Source organism: Brachyhypopomus gauderio, chromosome 9 (assembly GCF_052324685.1).
Source record: "Brachyhypopomus gauderio isolate BG-103 chromosome 9, BGAUD_0.2, whole genome shotgun sequence".
NCBI lineage: Eukaryota > Metazoa > Chordata > Actinopteri > Gymnotiformes > Hypopomidae > Brachyhypopomus > Brachyhypopomus gauderio.
In genome coordinates, this window is record NC_135219.1 from 21,799,826 (window position 1) to 21,820,210 (window position 20,385).

Sequence of the window (20,385 nt, forward strand, 5' to 3'; positions counted from 1 at the left end):
AACACTGGTTTTCAGCATTTAGTGTGCACATCCAGTGAAGTTAGTTGATCAGTATGACAGTTCTTTATTAAAAACATGACCTTGGTGTTGGTAGCACCTTGTTCCAACAGCTGTTCTACAGGAAGAATGCTAGTCACGCAAGTACTTTTCAGTGTTTGTTTTATTTGAATGTCTTGAAACATGCAAAACCTTGGTCTGCTTGACACAGAAGTGCACCTTATCAAAACACTGAATTTTTATGAGCCAAGATAAATATGACCTCACCCATCCCTCCTTTTAATGGCTAACACTGACATTAGGGGTACATTCTGCAGTCGGAGCTGTCTTGTAGTCACATGCAGTGTCTTCAGTGGCTGTTAATCAATAGATACTAATTCAACCTCAAAAATAAGTTTAGCATTTGGTGGGATTCTGGTTGGAAGGTTAAGTAAAATATTGAAATTTGACTGACTTACATTTAATTTCAGTGTATATTATATGCAATTCCATATGCTTTCAAACAATTGTAGTAACAATTACAGTAACCACAGTGAAATGCCAAAAGGATACTTGGAGTCAGGAACTCCTTTTTTCCCATAAGCCCATTCAGGCTCAATTTCCAATCGTGCAGTTTCACCTTTACTCATGGTCAGCAGCCCCTCATCCCACTGCAAATGTATATGAAAACATGTCAAAATAATGGGAAGAACTGTATATACGTAAAGTGTTTATAAGGCACAAACAGAAACTTACTCCTCTGATAACTTTGCCCATCCCAACCTTAAAAGAAAGTGGTTTGGCTTGTTTCTTTTTCCGTGCAGCTGCAAAGATAGTAACATTCACCGTTCGTCAATTTTAATGTGTCCAGTTCTAAGTCCTAAACTTTAGGACTTCAGTTAAATTATTAAAATCCAGTTAAGCATTTTTAAAAGATATTTTTAAATTAATATGTCATTAGTAATTTCTGGAGAACTATAGCATGATAATACAATACATATACAGTTCATAATAGTAATAATACAAATGCTTCCAAAAGCTTATAGCAACATTGTTTTGTTCACTCATGAACATTTGTGCCAACATCAACTCTGTGTGAAAGCCAAGCAATGGCACAGTGTATGCAGGAAAACCTGTTGGTATGTTGGTATCAAAGACAGTGCCGTCCTCAAGTGTCCCAGTGTACCAACATGCCACTGTGTCACCCTTTTTTGGGAAGTTGGTCTTGTCCCCTTTCTTCATCACGGTCTTTGTGTATCTGGGTGGGCCCTGCACAGAAACAAACACACTTCTAAACAATGTTCAAAGCCATGCAACATTTGCTTTTAGACTGCAGTGCTGTACTTCATATGTTTTGGAATGTTTTATACCTCATCCACAACTTCTGTTTTTGTTTCTTTGAGCTTCTCTTCAATTTTCACATCTTGCACCTCCTGAGTGATCTCCTCCACCTCTGTGCCTTTAAACCTCTGCCAACACCAGTTACACAGTCATTCTCAGCCAGTGCCTTGATTCAACTCAGAAGATGCAGTCAAAGGAAGCAAAACGAGTCAAATTAAACCCATCACAGAGATGTCCAAATACAGTTTGCTAGTATGGGAAATTATTTACCTTGCTCTCGAAAAGCTGGTTGTAGGTTACAATAAGCTGCTCCTTTTTTGCAGTTTTTGTAACGTTTTTGATATTTCCCAGAAGTTTGTGCTCGGCAAGAAACTGAAAGCAGAGAGACAAAAGACCTAAATGGACTTGCTCATACTACTAGGGTGAATGTGAAGGGGAAATGTGACATGCATATTTGGAGACCAGTTTAATTTAGTCTACAAACGTGTGAGAATCGTGCAAGTTTACAATATGACATTCTAAATGTCAAATTTGAGGAACATTGGGAAATGAGAAAGCATCCGGCCTCTTGTCCTACACACTGGAACTCATCACAGGCAGCTACATGGCGTTAGCTCGCTAGCTGGCGTGCATCTGCAGCACATACAATACGCTGCAAAATGCACATTTTTAGAGCCTACGAAAACATCTTGGCATGGGCGCCATCCAAGTATACCGAATGGGCCGCATTGTCCTGGATAAACTTGATCAGGTCTTTTTTGGATACATCATCACTTTTCAGTTTCTCATCGCTCCACTCTCGTGTTGGTTCAGCAGCCATCTTCCCTGCAAACTTCACGACCTTTGACCGCTTGCCCACTAACCAATCAGCTTGTTCCGTACTCACACACGTCTCTCCACGTGGTCCAGCCCAACAGCAGACAGTTCGGCAGAGCTGGTGTTCTGAGTACTGTTAGGTAGGGATCTGGAAGGGTATGTCAGACTGGCAGACTGGACTCGTTCATATGGATAACTACAATTCTGATAAACTGACTCACGAGATCTTAGTAGATCCTGTGAGTAGACTATTGTAAGATTATTGTAAGACCATTTGCATCGTCACATAAAAACATACACACTTTGACATTTTTTTCTTTTATTAGGCCTGTAATTCTGCAGTGAAAAAATAACAAACTTTTTCAAGTGAATTGCCATCCCGTCATGTCTTTTCAGATGAACAAACCTGTTTGTAACTGAGATGTAGGCTATAGACAGTGGGTCAGAGAGAGCTGTCATTATTGGTGACTCTTGGCATTCTCAGTATATCCCATTCAGGGATGCGATTGATGCACAACCAGTGTAGTAGTCTTCCAACATTTATTCCCCAGGAATCACGAATTTTGACCTGAGCTGTCAGAGAGGGTGACCATTTTGCTAAAACTGATCTGTACGTCCCAATCAGAGATCGTATCTCTGGTCCCAATCAATGGCCAAACCGACCTTTTTAGAGTGTAGTTTTGTATATGTAATTCATATTTGGTGACCATGATTAATGCAAGTCCTCCCTCAAGAAATCCTGATTTCTGCCTTTTTTTATTTCAGCAGGTTAGCAAATTACCGGCCCAATGTTTTTGAATATGAAAATACATTTGAAACTTAAAATGTAAAATTGTAACATGCAAATATAGTAGCCTAAATACAACTGTGTCATTTTGCAGGGTACAGGTACTGCATGAACTGTAGTAATATGATGATTTTATTAAGTGCTTCAAAAGCGAATATAAGTTTATTCACTCCCAGTGGCAGATTGTTGTGAAGTTTCATCACAAAGCAGAAGTTTGACAGATCTTTTTTGTGATGGTTAGAAAATATAAAGTCCTTACCAACTGATTGGTCAATAGTGACCACATATTTCCAAAAATCTAACTTACCAGATGCTTGCATCAATACAAAACCTAAACTTTGTTGGACATGTTGTTGAGAAATAAGCTAAATGCATGCTATTACACCCTCTGTTAACATATGTCCAAATCAGTTGGTTTCCTCCAAGTCATGTATTTTTTTTTAAGTTAGATCTTGCATAAATGCAGAGTACCAAATTTGTTTTCTTTTTGCCTGTGGTTAACTTACATGAACAGTGTTTGTGTTTCCTGTGGACATATAATGTAAGCCATAACCTGTCTTTTGTCACTAACCAACAAAATATGATATCCCTTCATATAATGGTATTTTAAAGATAAACGTTATGTAGTTAGTTATTCTTACCACATGTGAAGGTATGGGAATATTTAACATTTTCAATTTTCCAGACAGAAGAAAAAAGTATTTTGTTTTTATCAAATAGAAAATTTGTCTTACTTTTTTAGATTTTCAAATTTTGGGAGAAAAACATTACTATCATAGAAAGCAAATCTGGCAGGATGAGATTAAATAAGAGTACTTTACTGCATTTTTGTAAAAAGACTGTATGTGAGGTTCTAGTTCCAACAAAATTACATTTTTTTCAACTGTTTACACACTAAATCTTTTCTTCTCACACAATTTTCTAAACATGCCCTTCAAACACCAGAACCCCACACCAAATCTGCTAAACCATAAACTAACTCTCAGTGTCTGATTCAGTTTTCAATTTCCAAACACACATTTTGCAAAACTCTACACACAAGTTTCTACCTAACACACAAAGACCAAACAGGAAGTTACTTGATTTCATCTTTCAAACACAACCTATCAAAATGCCACACTAAATCACCAGTGCTTCACTCCCACTCCTCATATGTGTAAGTACTCATTACTTTATTGAACACCAACGAATCATTGGCTAAATATAGGCCTATAAATAGGTCAAATGTCAAGATGTCTGTTTTGAACCATGAATCCACGAGATCCAGCACCACATAGTCAACGATGCAACTGTTTTCCATAACATGGACACAGTAAGCTTGTCAACTGTCCATCGTGTCCTGCAGAATTATCACTTACATATGAAGCAGCTATACAGGGTCCCATTTGAAAGGAACAGCATCAGAGTGAAGAACCTGCATCATGACTTTGGGAATGTGTGTATGCAAAACTAATTTCAGTATATTAGACTTGCACATATCAAGATTTTTGGGTTGTGCATATGTGTGCAAATATATATTCTTGTCTCTTACAGAGAATTTTGGAGATGAATGCAGATGCAAATGTCCGTCATGAGGTGGCCTTGAACCCCACTTAGACCAGGAGAAGGGGGAAAAATGTCATTGGTCAAATGGCCATTGTGAATGTCCCAGGACAACGTGGAGGAAACATTACAATGTGTGCTGCCATTACCAATAATGGTGTCCTGCATCACCATGCAACACTTGGTCCTTACAACACTGCTCATATCATAACTTCTCTGGATGCAATTCTCAATATTCTTGTCCAAGGTCGGCAGAATCTAGATCAACATAGTTTTGTGGTCATATGGGACAATGTCAGTTTTCATCGGGCACATCTGGTCCAGAACTGGTTTGTGACCCATCCTCACTTCTCTGTTCTGTACCTGCCTTCATATTCACCTTTTCTCAATCCAATTGAGGAGTTCTTCTCCACCTGGCTCTGGCGGGTATGAAGAGATGAAGCCTAGACACACACTCAACCCCCCAGCCCATACCCTCACCACAGCCAACACCCCCCAGCTTTTTCACACGTGTTTAGTGTCTGTCCAACTTCATGTGGTGGTTGAAGTTTTTTTTCTGCACTGTACAAATATTATATTACAGTAACAGCAGCAAATTATATGGAAAAAATAAATATTTCGGGTTTGAAAACTGTTTGTGTGTGTTGTGAGTATTTCACCTTCTCTCTGCACTTTTGTATAACATAGAATCCCATGAATGAAAGAAGAGCTTTAGGTTTTGATCAACAGTGTGTACATGATGAATCCAAAATGTCATATTATGACAAAGGTGTTGGCAATGTGATGTCAGTCCTTGCTTTTGAGATGTGTTTATGACATTTTGAATGTTGTGTGTCATTTTGCTGGAGATTTGAGGCATTTTGAATTTTGTGTGAGCAATTGTGAGTTTTGTGTGTAGAGTTTTGAAAAATAGACACAGATCTTGGAAAATGTGTGTAAACAGTTGAAAACTGTAAAACCATTCTTCACATGTTCACTAGCAAATAAAACGTCGACATATTAATTTTAGGTGCCTCCTGTTGCTGTTGCATATTGTATCCACAGGAGGGCAGTACACACCCACAGAATTTAAATGTTCTTACAGAAAATTCATCTTTGAGGAATTAATAAAGATCATTATTTTTCTCTGGACAGTTCTTAAATCAGACATCAGTGTTAAGTCTTCAGAAGTTTGTAAAGTGTACTTTAGCAGGTTTTCACTGGGTCAAAACCTTGCAAAATGCTTTTTCCTCAGTTTTGTTAGTTTGAATACAGGTCACTGTATCTAGTGAACCCAAGAAGAGAAGCAGAAGTTTATTTACAGTTCAGTAGTTTTGGGAAAAAAACAAGCAGTGTGACTGCAGTAACTATCAGCATTGGGTTTCTAAAACAGAGCTGCCACCTGACAGGCCTGTAAGGCATAAGAAATCAGGACTGGAAGATTATCATTAAAAATTCATTATTCCAATTACGGTGTGATAGAGATCTGAACTACTGCACAAAACTCTCTATTGTCTAAAGGTGAACAGCAGGCCTTATAGTAAATGTGAACTAAAGTAAGTCATTAAAGACAAACCTCAAGGGAACCAAGTACAATTTTCTATGGATCCTTTTCAGATCTGAATGTCTACACACATTTTTAGCAAGGGTCTGAAATATGGCCAGAAAGTCTTTTGGTCAAGCACTTGTTTGAATATATTTAGATATTTTCAAGTTAAATCCCAATATTATGGATGGATAATCTATATAGGGCATTAAGTTTTGCTTTGAAAGTAGAATGGCAGTTAAACCATTTTGTTCAGGTATATTTCAGTGAGACTGCATTATTCTCTTGGCAATAATGTAATAATGCTGAGCTTTGGTTCTGGGGAAAAATTACACTGCCTTTTAAAATCCTGTAAAATCTTTAGTTTTAACCAAATGCATTTGCATGTGATGCTCTTGTATCAACTTGCATCTAATATTGCTTTCCAGAATACCCTCTTATTAACTGATAATCCTTAACAAAATAAAGTGGACGGAACAAAAACATTGTGTGCTGATTGGTCAGATTGCTCAGCTTGTGAATCATATGTCTTGCGAGGTGTTAAAAACCTTGTTACAAACACCCCTTATGTTTCTATACTCACTGTCCATTTTATTAGGTATACCTACCTTAAATATTTATTTTCTAAGTGTATTATTACAGACTGTAACCCATCTGTTGATATGCATTGGACAACACCACCTAGTCCGTTTACCCTGATATGGTTTTACATATGTTAATGTCATTGCTGGATTGAATGGACATTCAAACAGCATCTTTGTTTAGTCTTTGTTGACTAATATAGGTTAGATAATCACTAACATAAACTGTGCAAGTGGCTTATAACGTATATAATGAAGGTTTCTGCCTTTTCTAACTATCAACAGACTGAGAACAGAACTTTGACTTGAAAGAATCTTCACATTTATGTTTTGAACTTTCAAGTCTAAGGACATTTCATACATCTTTGTTTAGAAAGTCAGTTAGTATACAAATATGATGGTAAATATCTTTTATCAAGGTTTCTTTTAAGGCTCAGCATGGTCTCACTATAGCCAGTTGGTAAGATCTTGCATGGCCAAACTAAAGTTACCTGTGGTTATGTAAGTACATTTTATTCAACATCTAGGCAATAAAATGTTTTTAAAACAGCATTTTAATAAAGAAACAATCAGGACATTTCTGTATTCATCCAAACACCTTCATCAGTTGTGTAAGTGACAGGAAGTAAAAGAAGTCACATGATCATTAGATGCTCAAATCACTACAAAGCATCCTTCAATTATATCAGACAAGATGGTATACCATCCGAGAATATATTCTCAGCACTTTATGGTGGTGCCCCTCAACCCCCGTATATGAGGCCAATCGTTCTTTATCAGCGGCATTGTGTGGATACCATCTTGGTGTGATATTGCAAAGTACAGATCATCCCCACTTTATGGTAGAAGATACTGATGGTGTGGATGTGCTTCCACTATACCGTGACATGGAAACACCCCCTTTCACCCTTCAGCCACAGTCCAGACGTGGACGTGTCTTCTCACTCCTTTCCTCACCACTAAACTGCTTTATCTTCTGAATTAATGCCATCTCTAAAACAGGACTCGTCCACGGTGCTTGAGTTTCCCTTACACCTGAACCACTGACTTATAGATATTCAACTCCATACTCTCTACTTCCTCCACATAGAGGTTGGCCACAACGGGACACACTGGACACACCACTGCGCAGCTATAAAATCCCCTCCTTGTTTTTGAAGTATGTGGCATTCACACACATTTCCAACAATGGGCACACCTGATTAGAAGTGACTCTTCTGGTTTAGTCACTCGCTTGACGTCCAGTGCTGTTTGTATTGGTACACACGTAATCAACATTATAATGTCATGTGACCCCATCTCTTGTTTGCTTCTAGTAAGAATCCTTGAATTTTGTCAGCAAAGTTATTGGAGTTCTGTATATGATGCTTAGTGTTGCCAGCAAAAATGGAAGTGAAGTGTATGTAACTGAGTTTATGCCTGCTGTGTAAGTGGAACTCTATCTTTCAGTATTTATGATAATCCATATATACCAGGTATACTTTCCCTGGTGGTGATATAGACTGTGATATAGACTTGTTGACTTGCCACTGATTGTAAACAATTAAAGATCTCTTTCTTGTATTTATTGGTAAGATCATACATTAGCCTTTCATATGTTCTCTTGTGCTGAAGGATCATAATTACCACTGAACTGAAGTTCTCAGTATTCAACACCAAAGTACATGTTCTCTCTTTACCTAACAGGATTGTGACTGTGGCCAACTTTAGAAATGTGTGTTTTTTTTTGTCAGGTTTCTACTTCCTGTCAGCTGCCACAACTGATGAACGGATGAACACCAAAGAGTCTTTGTTTGTTTAACATTTTTAATATTTCAGTGATTTTATTAAACATTGTTTTAAAAAACATTACCAGTAGTTAATGCTGGGACTAGTGTTGAGTTATGCAGCTGTACCTTTTCTTACAACTTTATTTGTATAGAATCCAGTGAACATTTTCTTATTTGCGATTCATATCTATTTTTGCTGAGACCATACTTCAAGGTTAGGTTTCCACATTCCAATTCCAGTGCCTCCACATACTAAGTTTTTGAAATGTTTCTTTGTCTTATAGGAAAAGCCCAAAGTTCTATGCAGACCCACATCTTTCAAAGCAACTCTAATCCAAGCCAAAGCAGCATGAGATGGTCTTACTGAAAGTTGTAGCGGTTTCTGTCAGAGCCACGTCCTGACCTGCCACAGAATTATTCACTGAATTACAGGCTAGATGGTAAAATACATTTTTTTTCCCTTTCTCTTACTTCATCCTACACCGCCTGATAGAAATGAACTGGAAGCAAAAATAAATTTCACTGGAACCTACCTGTGGAAGATTTTATCTTCAAGAGTTTTATATTCTTCACTGGGTTGATTTACTGAAGATCTTTCTCATTGGACTTGTGCTATATAAAATACTGTACTGGATGGCACTGAAACATCTTGTTGGTCTCAGATCAAATCAGGTCATTCTATGATTTTATTCAAATATTTTTCTTCAATATCTTGTATATGCAGGATTTTGTGAAAAAAAAAACATTTAGAAACATATAAAATACATATTTAAAATAATTCTAGTTTTAAAGTAATTGAACATATTTTCTATTTAAACATTTTGCAACTGGAAAATGGTTGTGCCATGAGAAATGTTAATTTCCTTGATTTATTACATCATTTCAATTTAAAGAACACAAAACACTAGGTCAGTCATAGTCCTTAGTTTCAAATAGTGGAGATTTCAAAGGTGTTCAGTGTCACGGTGAGGCGGCCCCCTACCGGCCGCCTCTGTCCACAGCGGCTGTGTTGTTGTTGTTTTGTGACGTCGTGTACGCCCCTCAGGTGGGCGGAGCCCGTGATCCGTTCCCACCTGATGGTCGTTTGTCTGTCTATATATGTCTTGTCTTTGTACCAGTTGACCGCTGGTCATTATATCCTTAATTCGGATCTATTGCACGGGTTTTAGGTTTGCACACTTTATATTAAACCACCCTTTTTCCCTGAGACTTGGCGTGATCGCTTCCTTTTTGTTGCTCACACCTGCCCGTCACAGAATGACCAGCGCCCCTTCGGAAGCCGCAGAGTCTCTTTACTTTCTCCTTCGTTCGTGGTCATGTCTCGTGGTAAGTGTTTGTCTGCGTGGTGTTTTGTGAAGAGTTCCGCCGTGCTTTTGTGTTGTCTGTGGCACGGCGAGGACCAGGGCTGTCTGCCCTGGGAAAAAACTCTTCGTGTTTGTCGTTTGTTTGTTGGAAGAGCTCCGCCGTGCTCGTGTTGTGTTTGTGGCACGGCGAGGACCAAGGCAGTCTCCCTGGTAAGCTCTTCGTCTTGTGTGGTGTTAGTGTGTCCAGGTGAACGGACGTGAGGATCTGTGTGCGTGCGCGTTTGTTATATGTTAAGTGTTTTGTGTGTGTGACGCGGTCGCCGCTCGTCACTGTCGCCTCGCTCCCCGTGTGTCATGTGTTTTATGTGGGGAGCGACTGCGACTCTGAGCGGCGCGTCACCGTCGTTTATGTGTAGTGCACGCAAGTATCGGTCCCGTTCGTTCAGTGTCTGCGCACTAAGTTCTGTTTGTCGAGTCTTTGTGTGCATGTTGTGTCCTAACGTGTTGTCTAATGTTTGCGTGCAATTCCACGCATGCTCCTCCCCCTGAATGTGTGTTTGGGGGAGGACCGGCTGTGGTCCCGTGCCACGGGGAGTGGCACGGAGGGCGTCGCTCCCGAGGGAGGCCCTGACCAGGTAAATGGGGGGTTCTCCTGAGTTAGGATGGAGACCCCTCCACCCTGGAGGGGGGATCAGGGTAGTGCGCGTTTGTGTTCTGTGTTGGTGTGTGTGTGCATTTGTGTTTTATGTGCAGGTGCTTCTCCCTGGCGTTGAATCGTGGCATCCCTGGACCTTGTGGGGGTCTCCAGCTGGCAGGAGCCCCCTTATGTTGTGGGGTGACCGGAGCCCGGTCGGAAAGAGCCCCTCCCTAGAGGGCTGGGGCCCCCGGATGTTTGGGGACCATGGGGCTCCGGTCTGAAGAGCTCCTGCACAGGACGGAGACCCTTCCACGGGGTCCTGGAGGTGACGTAGCCACGCCCCAGGGAGGTAACCTGCACACACATACACCCCGGACGGACAAGGAGCCGAGGCCCGCCGTCCTCGCACCTGTGGGGCTATGCGGCTTAAGGCCGGTTAGGGCGTGAGGGCCCTGTGACCGACCGGGGCGTGGTTTTGTCTTGTTGACGGCCCAGTCGGTCCAGGGTCCCGCCCAGGGAGGTGAGCTGACTAATGTTATGTGTTTTGTGTTTCAGCTCGTGGACTGCAGGAGGTGTGTCCCTGCCTGTCCTTGCCTTCCTGCCCCTTCGTGTTGTTGTGCAGCCGCTGTGTGCCACACACCCAGTGGAGGGGAGTGCGGCTTGGTGGGGGGGTCTGTCACGGTGAGGCGGCCCCCTACCGGCCGCCTCTGTCCACAGCGGCTGTGTTGTTGTTGTTTTGTGACGTCGTGTACGCCCCTCAGGTGGGCGGAGCCCGTGATCCGTTCCCACCTGATGGTCGTTTGTCTGTCTATATATGTCTTGTCTTTGTACCAGTTGACCGCTGGTCATTATATCCTTAATTCGGATCTATTGCACGGGTTTTAGGTTTGCACACTTTATATTAAACCACCCTTTTTCCCCTGAGACTTGGCGTGATCGCTTCCTTTTTGTTGCTCACACCTGCCCGTCACATTCAGAAATTACACTAGTATATGTATAAATTCTAGAAATGTATTTAAAACCTGCTAGAATTTAAGGCCACCCTTTCTCATCCCCCTCTCTATTGCTCTCTCACTCTCCAGCTCTCCTTCCTTCTCTTTATTTTTCTGCCCTTCACCGCCCTGGGGGAGGAAGGATTTGACAACACGGGCGTTTCATCTCCAGAGCTTCAGACACAGCTCCTCTGTAGCTAGCATGAAACATTGGGCAGGTAGGTGACTGTAGTCTGTAGAACTTCACCGGCCTTGCTAACACACGTCTGTCCCAGGGCCCTATTCACTTCAACTATAGCACATCAGTGCGAGATTTCTCCACCTACCACAGATACAAGTCAGGCATTCTCATTTTTTTGTTGTTGAAGGGATATAATCTGTATGTAAGCTTAGATAGAATGCCTACATAATGTTTTAGGACTATACATAAAATAGAATCAGAATTTTTTTCTCCTTCAATTACGTATTATTTATTTTGACTTCTTGGGGGGAAACTGACACAACTGACCACAGGTTCTGCTTGTCTGGAGCCCAGCAGAGGAGAAGACCAGTTTCAACATTATCTGCAAGTGTACAGCAGCAGTGGGGACGAGGGGGAGATGTGATAGCTTCGCTTGACAGTGGAGGATATTTCCAAAAGAACAGGCATGCTTTTTCTTTTTTGCAGAAGAACATTATCAGCGTTGGAGATGTGACTCCCTCCAGCTCGGCATTGTGGGACACAAATGAAGCCTCTACAGTTCCTGATAGAAAGCTAAAAATAGTGAATAGAAGTATCGAGTGAACACACTCCGTGTCTGCATACTGCACAACTTCAATCACTGCACCACAGTTTATTGGAATAGGGATTTATTATACAACAGTACAATAATAACACAAAATTAATTGAATAAATGTAATGTAAATGTATTCATAGTAAATTCAAAGTTTCAATGTGTTGTAACATGTTGTTACACTGTAACAGTCTCTAATCTTTAATAATTCTTTGACAAGAAGAACAAACAGATCTATTTTACTCCATGAATATGGAAACATTTTTGGGGAGTGTTTTCTGAGCTATAAATATAATCAAATTATAGAACACCCTACAACCTCACAGCTATTCAAAATGACAGCTAATTTGCAAGAACATATTTCCAATTATGGCAATTCAGAATTTGCAAACTATGACTAAGTTTGCCTGAGGAATGTCTGTAGTGAACACATGAAAACAAATGGCTATGGAAATTTGCAAGTTTTGTTCCTTTGATTTTCATATCTTTTTTGTAAGGTTTAATTTGCCTGTAATGGCAAACAAAAGGTCTATTCTCGGAATCTACAAAATACAGTGCAGTTATTTTCAAAGGAAGGTTGTCAGGAGAAGTGAAAATGACACTGGAGCTTCCCTTCAGGTTGTTAATGAAAATATGTACAGTGTGAGTTTTGCCAGGTTGCAGTGTTCTCTAAAAGGCATTGATCCTCTGTCTATATGCAGTACCTTTAATTTGTCATTGTTCAAAGCTTCTAAACAAGGAACATTAAGGGTTTGGGATGTTTACTGTACATTTGTGAGACCTTTAGTTCTTAAGTGACCTTGTGTTCACCCAAAGGTTATTGACTTCTTACAAGAGCTTTTAGGAAGTCATAAAAAAAAATGACAATATAATCTGAAGCTTCTTTAAATAGCATGGAAAATAAAGTCTGGGCTTTATGTCAGCTTGATCACAGAACTTCCACTGGAGTATTTTGCAGGGCTGCTGTTATAGCCAAAGTATTTCTGATGAGATGCAGAATGAAGTGTTTAGAGTCTAGTGTCCTTGTCTTCATCATGCTAAACCCATCTCCTACTGACATTGTCTTTAGAGTTTGGTAAATGGGTTTATTGCACTTAAGAGAGTGGGACAGAGAGACGTAGGTTGGAGATGTACCCCGCGCCTGAATTGATGTTGTATTCGCTCAGACAAGCCTTTAGGAGACTCTTAATTATTTTTTACTGATGGCCTAATCCATCAAGTGGAACAGTCTCAAAGAGCTCCAGAGAAGAGGACAGTCAGATAGGAGTGGATGCTCGATGGGGGGTTTGCTTCTATATGACAGTAATTCCACCTGAGTGTCATAAGCTCTGCAAAGATGCATCTCCTCTGAACTCAACTGCTGCTGTAGTTGGTACTGTGTGCTCTTAAAGTGTTGACCTCTATTGCACTTAAGCAATGCAGGTGCTAAAAAATGAAAGTAATAATGATCAGTCCTACGATTGATAACATAATGCTATAACGCTGTTAATGACGTGACGGAAGTGGACACGTCCATGTTGAGTCTGTTCAGTAAGTATAGATGCGCAAATTGGGGGGGGGGGCATATACGGTGGGTAATGCATTAAAGGACAGACGTGGGTTAGCAGGAGTAGGGAGAGAAAGAGAGAGAGAGAGAGAGAGAGAGAGAGAGAGAGAGAGAGAGAACAGCTGCATTATATTCAACACAGGGCAATTAGCTGACAGCTCTGGGTACGGAGAAAAGTGGTCATCTATATTCCCATCATGACAGTACACTGTAGAAGTCCTTAGAACACTGGAACAGTGACCTTCTTCTCTGCCTGTTCCATCTAGTTAAGGTTAAAATGGAGATTATGTCTTGTTCCAACCTATTTGCTTGGATGAGCCTTATCTCTCTAACCCTGTTTCTGGCCCCCTTCTCTCTCTTTCTTTATTGTCCCCAAGAAATGAGATATTTGGCATGTGGTGTGAGCGCTGGGCAGATCTCCAGGGTTATGCTTCTCAGAAGTGTGCTGACTCATGCAGTCATTGTCCAGACAAAACATACTCATGCTTTTGTAAGTTAATGGAAATTCATAGTTAATCACATTTTATTTATTTCAATATCAAATCTAGTGCAGTAGATACAATAATATCCAGGTTGTATAAAATATCTGATATGAGCAAATGGTTCAAATAAGACTGAAAAGAAATTTGGCAAGGATTTTGATTTCTTTTTGTTTTCAGGTTTATAACATGCAGTTAGGGCTTTGGATGGGATTCATTATTTCTAAAGTTTCTGTTTTGAATATCCTCTGAATTCTTCTTGTGATAAGAGTATTTACTTATTCATTTGTTTGTTTGTATGTGTGTTATGAGGGTTTATCACATCTAATTTACATTGACCTTCAAAGATGGAACTTAGCCCTACTCAGTTGAATCACACTGAAGTACATCAGAGAAGTGTGTATGTAGAAGAGACCATTCATTCCCAGACACCATGACTAGCATCAGACGTGTTTCCCTCGATATTCATGTTAGCGTGGCCCCTGGAATGCTGAAAAGGAGGTAGTTCAGTATTTGCTCCCAACATGCGCAGATATTTTCAAACTACGGCTTGGAAAGGGAACTGGCCCCGCCCCTTCCCCTCCCTCCAAGACCCCCCCCCCCCCCTCCTCGTCTGACTCTCTGTAATCACGGCAATATCGGCCACGTCGTAGTGAGGGCATATTGCTCCACTCCAGCGAATGTGTATGTGTGTGCATGATATGAGATAGTGGTGGGAACGACACCCGCGAGAGTCAATACGCAGCTCAGGTTGGACGCCTTGCAGCTGCGTGCGCCGCCTCTAATGCCAGCCAGAGTGTAGGAGCTGCTCCACGCCAGCGTTTCCCACTGCTGCATTTTCATCCCCCATCCCTTCAAGGTTAGCGCTTGCAGATTTAGCTGCACCAGAGCTGGAAAAGCTTATTACCCTCAGCACATACCTTCATGTTATCTTTGTGACCCTCTGCGAAGGGCCCATGTCTTTGGCCCATGTCTTTTTTTCTTACTAGTTGAAGTTTAAAACGAACAAACGTACACATGAATTATGTTGTTGATGTGTGAGAAGTGACTAGCAGACTCATACCAGCTTGGTTAATACTCCAGAAGTGAAACACTGAAGTGCAGTGAAGAACCTTTTTGGTTTTATACTTTATAAGTGTAAATCTCTATCTGCTCATATATCAAGGACCTTGAGCTGAAAGCACTAAAAAGAAATTTTTGTTTGCTTTGCAATTAAAACGATACCATTTTGTCATTTTTTAAATCATTAACTTTCCAATTTATTGGCATTATCTTAATGGCTTTATTGGATCATAACTTCATGGTCTTATTTGTTATTTCATTGTTCTTTTACATGTTATCATTTTACATTGTTTAATTTGTACATGTTATGTGAAGCATTTCAAGCTGCATTATTACTACTATTATTCATTGCCAATCAATTACCTCAGTATTATCTATGACAACAAAGTAAGAAAATGTCAACTTTACCTTACCTTGCAAAACTGCCTTAAATCTCCAACTTTAATGTGCAAATGAAAAGTGGAGTTTAAAGCCAACATTTCTAATGGTTGATATCAAAACACTTTAATAAGCAGATGACAGCAGTGGCCTGCTGTTAACAGCGCCATGTTTTACACTGGAAGGTTTCAACATAACATGGACGAAAATCATTTGAAGTTCATTTCTACTCAATACGAGCTCACAATTAAGTGCCATATTAATCACTGACATGGTTGTGGCCCTTAACTATGTATATCTGCCACAGAGCCTTCTTAAAGAAATAAAATATGTGGTATGTGCTAAATCTGTTTGGTTCCTCCAGAGTAATTATTCAAAGTCTGCACTCATTCATATGCACAACCTCACTGTCTGTGTACATCCTGTGCTTGAGGAGAGATGACATCAGTGGCCTGTCAGAGAGCAGGACAGAACTAGAGCATCATGGGTAAGAGTTTCACCAGTGCCTCTCACTTCATTTATCCTGGCCCTATTACTGATTAATTCATGGACATTATTAAAGTTTTAACAGTTTGCCCGTTGTCCATGCTTGACACTGCTATTGATCTTCAGCCAGTAGCACACCTCGCCCCTTTGGTAAAAGTATGGGAACGAGGTGGTTGAGCGGTCTTCAGGGCCGAGTTAGCGGAGAATATACAGGTGAATTCAGAGGACGAGTCACTCGAGACCCCAGCATCGTTATCTTCTCTGAGGCTCCTGGATCGCACGAGATGTGTACTGGTACCAGCTGAAGGACCTAATTAGAGTCCAGAGGAACATTATAAGTATTTGCCACAGTGAACGTTTGTTTGTTGACAATTTATGCAGGCACATACTGTATATAATTATGTTTTATATAATGCATACACACTGTAGTGTAGTGTTCAGGTCAACCATTCAAAGTTGGTTCATTAAAAAAAGTTCACTTTTGTGCTATTATTTATTAAGGAATAAAAGAATAAAAGGGGATAGTTCAAATTATGACCTCTTATTATTATTATTATTATTCAGGTTCTAAATATGACATCGTATGACTCTTATTAGCAGAAAAAAGGAATGAAGGCTGTTGATGCTAAAAAACCTAATGACACATATAACCTGTGACGCCGAAGGCGTCGGGACAGAGGCAGACGGAGACGTAGGTGGAACAAAAGGGAGTTTATTCTCCATAGTGCAACAAACGAAAACCAGCGAGCAAACTAGATTGCTCTCAGTAAACACAAGGACGAAAGCAGCGGGTAAGTAGCGCTTGAGAGGTCCAGCGAGACTCCTAGAGACAATGTGCAGCACTGGACCTGACGACCTGCGGGCTTAAGAAGAGCAACATAATTGTGTACAGGTGTGTTAGTACTCAGGAGAATGTGATGGTGGGAGTGGTTGCGTGCTCCGGGGTGTGTGCTGGGATCGGCTGCTGGCTGGGATGTGCGCCCTCTGGTGGCGACCCGGCCCCCTCACCGTGACAGAGCTCTCCCCCAAAGACCCCTCCCGTCGACTCCCACGCAGTCTTCTCCGTCGCGAGTCCAGTAACCTCTCCACGAGGTACGCGGGTCCATCCGATAACTGCAGCGGCGAGGGCGGCCATGTGGTCGAGGCCTCCTCCAGCGCACCCTCTCTGTAGGGCTTGAGAGCGGACACGTGGAAAGCGCGCAAGATGCGCCTGTCTTCGGGCAGACTGATGCGATAGGTAACTGGGTTTATGCGCCTCAAGATGACGTATGGGCCCACATATCGCTCCCCCAGCTTACCTCTCTTGCCCAAAAGCCTGTCTCCGGTGGAAACCCACACCTTATCCCCCACCTGATAAGATGGGGTCTCTCCCCTTCGACGGTCAGCCTTTTTGCTTGAACCGCCTGATTGCCTCGTTCAGCCGCTGATGGGTGTCCTCCCACACCCGCTCGCTTCTTCGACACCACTCCTCGACGATGGGCTGGTCCGAGGAGGCGGCATTCCAGGGGTAGAGTGGCGGCTGGCTACCGAGCACGCACTCGAACGGCGTCATCCCAGTGCTGGAATGAGTGAGCGACTTCTGTGCGTACTCGGCCCAGGGCAGAAGGGCGCACCACGTGTCTGCATGCTCGCTGCAGTACGCGCGCAGGAACTTTCCTACCTCCTGGTTCGTGCGCTCCACCTGTCCGTTAGCCTGTGGATGGTAACCAGAGGTTAGGCTAACTGTGATGTTGAGCTTGGACAGGAACTCCTGCCACACACGCGAGGTGAACTGCGGTACCCTGTCCGACACGATATCCTCAGGCAGACCAAACTCCCTGAATATGTGCCGGAACAAGAGATCCGCCATCTCCCATGCGGTGGGCAGGCCACGCAGGGGAAGGAAGCGAACCATCTTCGAGAATCAGTCAATCACCACCATAATAATGACTGTGTTCTCCTCTGACGGAGGGAGGTCCGTGACGAAGTCAAGAGCGATGTGCGTCCACGGTTGCTTGGGTGTAGGGAGAGGGAGGAGCTTACCCGCAGGAGTGTGTGGAACCTTGGAGCGTGCACACTGCGCAAGATGCCACCTGTGAAGCCCCGGCCACCAGTAGCGGGCTCCTAGCAACTGGGCTGTTTTCGACACCCCCGGGCGCCCTGTCCCCAGACATGTGTGCCCAGCTGATGAGGGCGCTACGTTGTGCGGGGGGGACGTACTTGCGGTGTGGTGGACAGCTGGGTTTGCTGCCTCGATCGCTTGATCTATCTCCCACTCAAACGCTCCTACAAAACACTCAGGTGTTAGCACAGGCTCCTCGCTCGTAGACTCCGTACTGCCAGGAAAGGACCTGGACAGCGCATCCACATGCTAGTTCTTCTCCCCTGGCTGGTACGTCATCTGGAACTGGAAATGAGAGAAGTACAGAGACCACCTGGCTTGACGGGCGTTCATCCGCTTCGTGGTCCTGATGTATTCCAGGTTCTTGTGGTCCGTAAGCACGGTGAACGGATGCTTAGCCCCCTCCAACCAATGACGCCACTCACCAAATGCCTTGCGCATCGCCAATAACTCACGGTCTCCCACCCCGTAGTTACGTTCAGCAGCGGTGAGCTTCTTGGAATAGAAGGCTATGGGCGGAGGGAGCTATGCTTCAACGCCCGCTGGGAAAGCACCGCGCCTACTCCCACATTAGAGGCGTCCACCTCCACTATAAAGGGACAGTTTGGATCCGGTAGGTGTAAGACCGGCACCTTTACAAATGCTTGTTTCAGCTGGTTGAACGCTCTCGTAGATCTCTCTGTCCAGCGAAGCTTGGTACCTCCCCCTCTCAGCATATCAGTAAGGGGCTCTGCGATCTGGCTATACGCGCGAATGAACCACCTATAAAAATTCGCGAAGCCCGGAAACCTCTGTAGCTTGTACCAAGTGTGAAGCTGTGTCCATTTCACGACCGCCTCCACCTTCCCAGGCTGCATGTGCACGGAGCCTGGCCTGATGGTGTAACCCAGGAAGTTCACCTCGCTGAGATGGAACTCGCACTTCTCCAGCTTGCAATACAGACGATTGCACAAGAGCGTGCCCAGGACAGCCCGTACATCATGCACATGTTGGTCTAAGGAGGGTGAATAGATCAGGATGTCGTCGATGTAAGCGACCACACATCTATTCAGGTACTCCCTTAGGACCTCATTAATGAACGTCTGAAAGAACGACGGAGCAGAGGCCAAGCCATAAGGCAAGACGCGATACTCATAGTGACCTGTATAGGTACTAAACGCCGTCTTCCATTCATCACCCTCGCGTACGCGAATAAGGTTGTAGGCGCTGCGTAGATCCAATTTAGTGAAAACTTAAGCCGACCTTAACTGCTCCAGCGGGTAGGCAAAGTTCACTAAGAGGGAATTGAGCCCCTGATAATCCACGCATGGCCTCAGTCCCCCATCCTTCTTCTTTACAAAGAAGACGCTGGCTGAGGCGGGATAGGTGGAGGGAGTTATACAACCCTGAGCAAGAGCCTCCTTTATATACTGACTCATGACCCGCTCCTCTTCCTGAGACAGTGGATAGACTCGGCCGCGCGATGGCGTCGTGCCTGCCTTAAGGGTGATGTGAGTCCTATGGCCGCTGTGGTGGTAGCTGGGTAGCCTTGGCGGCGCTAAACACCTAAATACCTGATACGGGGCCGGTATCACTGGAGTAGTACTGATGTTGGGGTGGCGACCGAGAGCCCTGGAGGGGCGTGACCCACCTCAGCAGCTTACCCGTTGACCAGTCGATGAAAGGGTTATGAAGCTTAAACCAGGGGAGACCTAATGTAAGGGGATAACGTGTGGAAGGGAGGACGTAAAAACGTGTTTGTTCCTTTCTACCCTGAATGAATAACGTGACTGGTGCAGTGCGGTGATAAATAATGGTGGCGACCTGGCCCCCTCACCGTGACATAGTATAGGTTTACATTCACATGTTCCATATTCATATATTTCATATGTTAACCTGTTAATGTCTCTGAACCACTTTGTCATAGGCTGTTCATGTGGGCTCCAGCCTCCTATCTCCATCACAGAAAAACACCACAGGCATCTTGGACCAACAACACACTTCTGTAATAAATGGCCAACACAGACATAACCTATCCACCATCTCATGCCTGAATCATCAACTCCTATGTGAATCGCACACAAGTATTTGTGGGGAATACTTCAAGTGAAATTGTGTGAGTTTATTTAAATTCATTCTCTCTGTTCCAACGGCTCTCTGTGCAGGCATCTCTCAGGTCCTCTCCTGCCCCTCTGGGTTGAAGGAGACATTCAGCCAAGACCGGTCATGCTCAGCTGTAAACCCCTCCCCCCCCCCCCCCACCACCACCACCACCACCACCACCACCTCCGCCACCACCTCCGCCAAAGTA

At 43.1% G+C, this 20,385-nt stretch overlaps 1 protein-coding gene across 1 annotated transcript; it reads right to left on the reverse strand.

Moving 5' to 3' along the window:
- Positions 1-142: 142 nt before the first annotated feature.
- On the reverse strand, positions 143-2,192 carry fkbp3 (FKBP prolyl isomerase 3). The gene is made up of 7 exons (XM_077017931.1): positions 2,033-2,192; positions 1,588-1,689; positions 1,347-1,445; positions 1,110-1,245; positions 733-800; positions 550-647; positions 143-411 (listed from the first exon to the last, which is right to left on the reverse strand). The coding sequence occupies exons 1-7, from the start codon at positions 2,135-2,137 to the stop codon at positions 357-359; spliced, it is 663 nt and encodes a 220-aa protein (XP_076874046.1). The 5' UTR covers positions 2,138-2,192; the 3' UTR covers positions 143-356.
- Positions 2,193-20,385: the final 18,193 nt, after the last annotated feature.

Bases quoted from the DNA above. Each gene is read 5' to 3' on its own strand.
- fkbp3 (XM_077017931.1), bottom strand. From the start codon at position 2,137: ATGGCTGCTGAACCAACACGAGAGTGGAGCGATGAGAAACTGAAAAGT. The intron at 1,690-2,032 runs GTATACTTGGAT...CTCTGCTTTCAG, and splicing joins AGGACAATGCGGCCCATTCG to TTTCTTGCCGAGCACAAACT. The intron at 801-1,109 runs GTTTTCCTGCAT...CTATCTTTGCAG, and splicing joins TGATACCAACATACCAACAG to CTGCACGGAAAAAGAAACAA.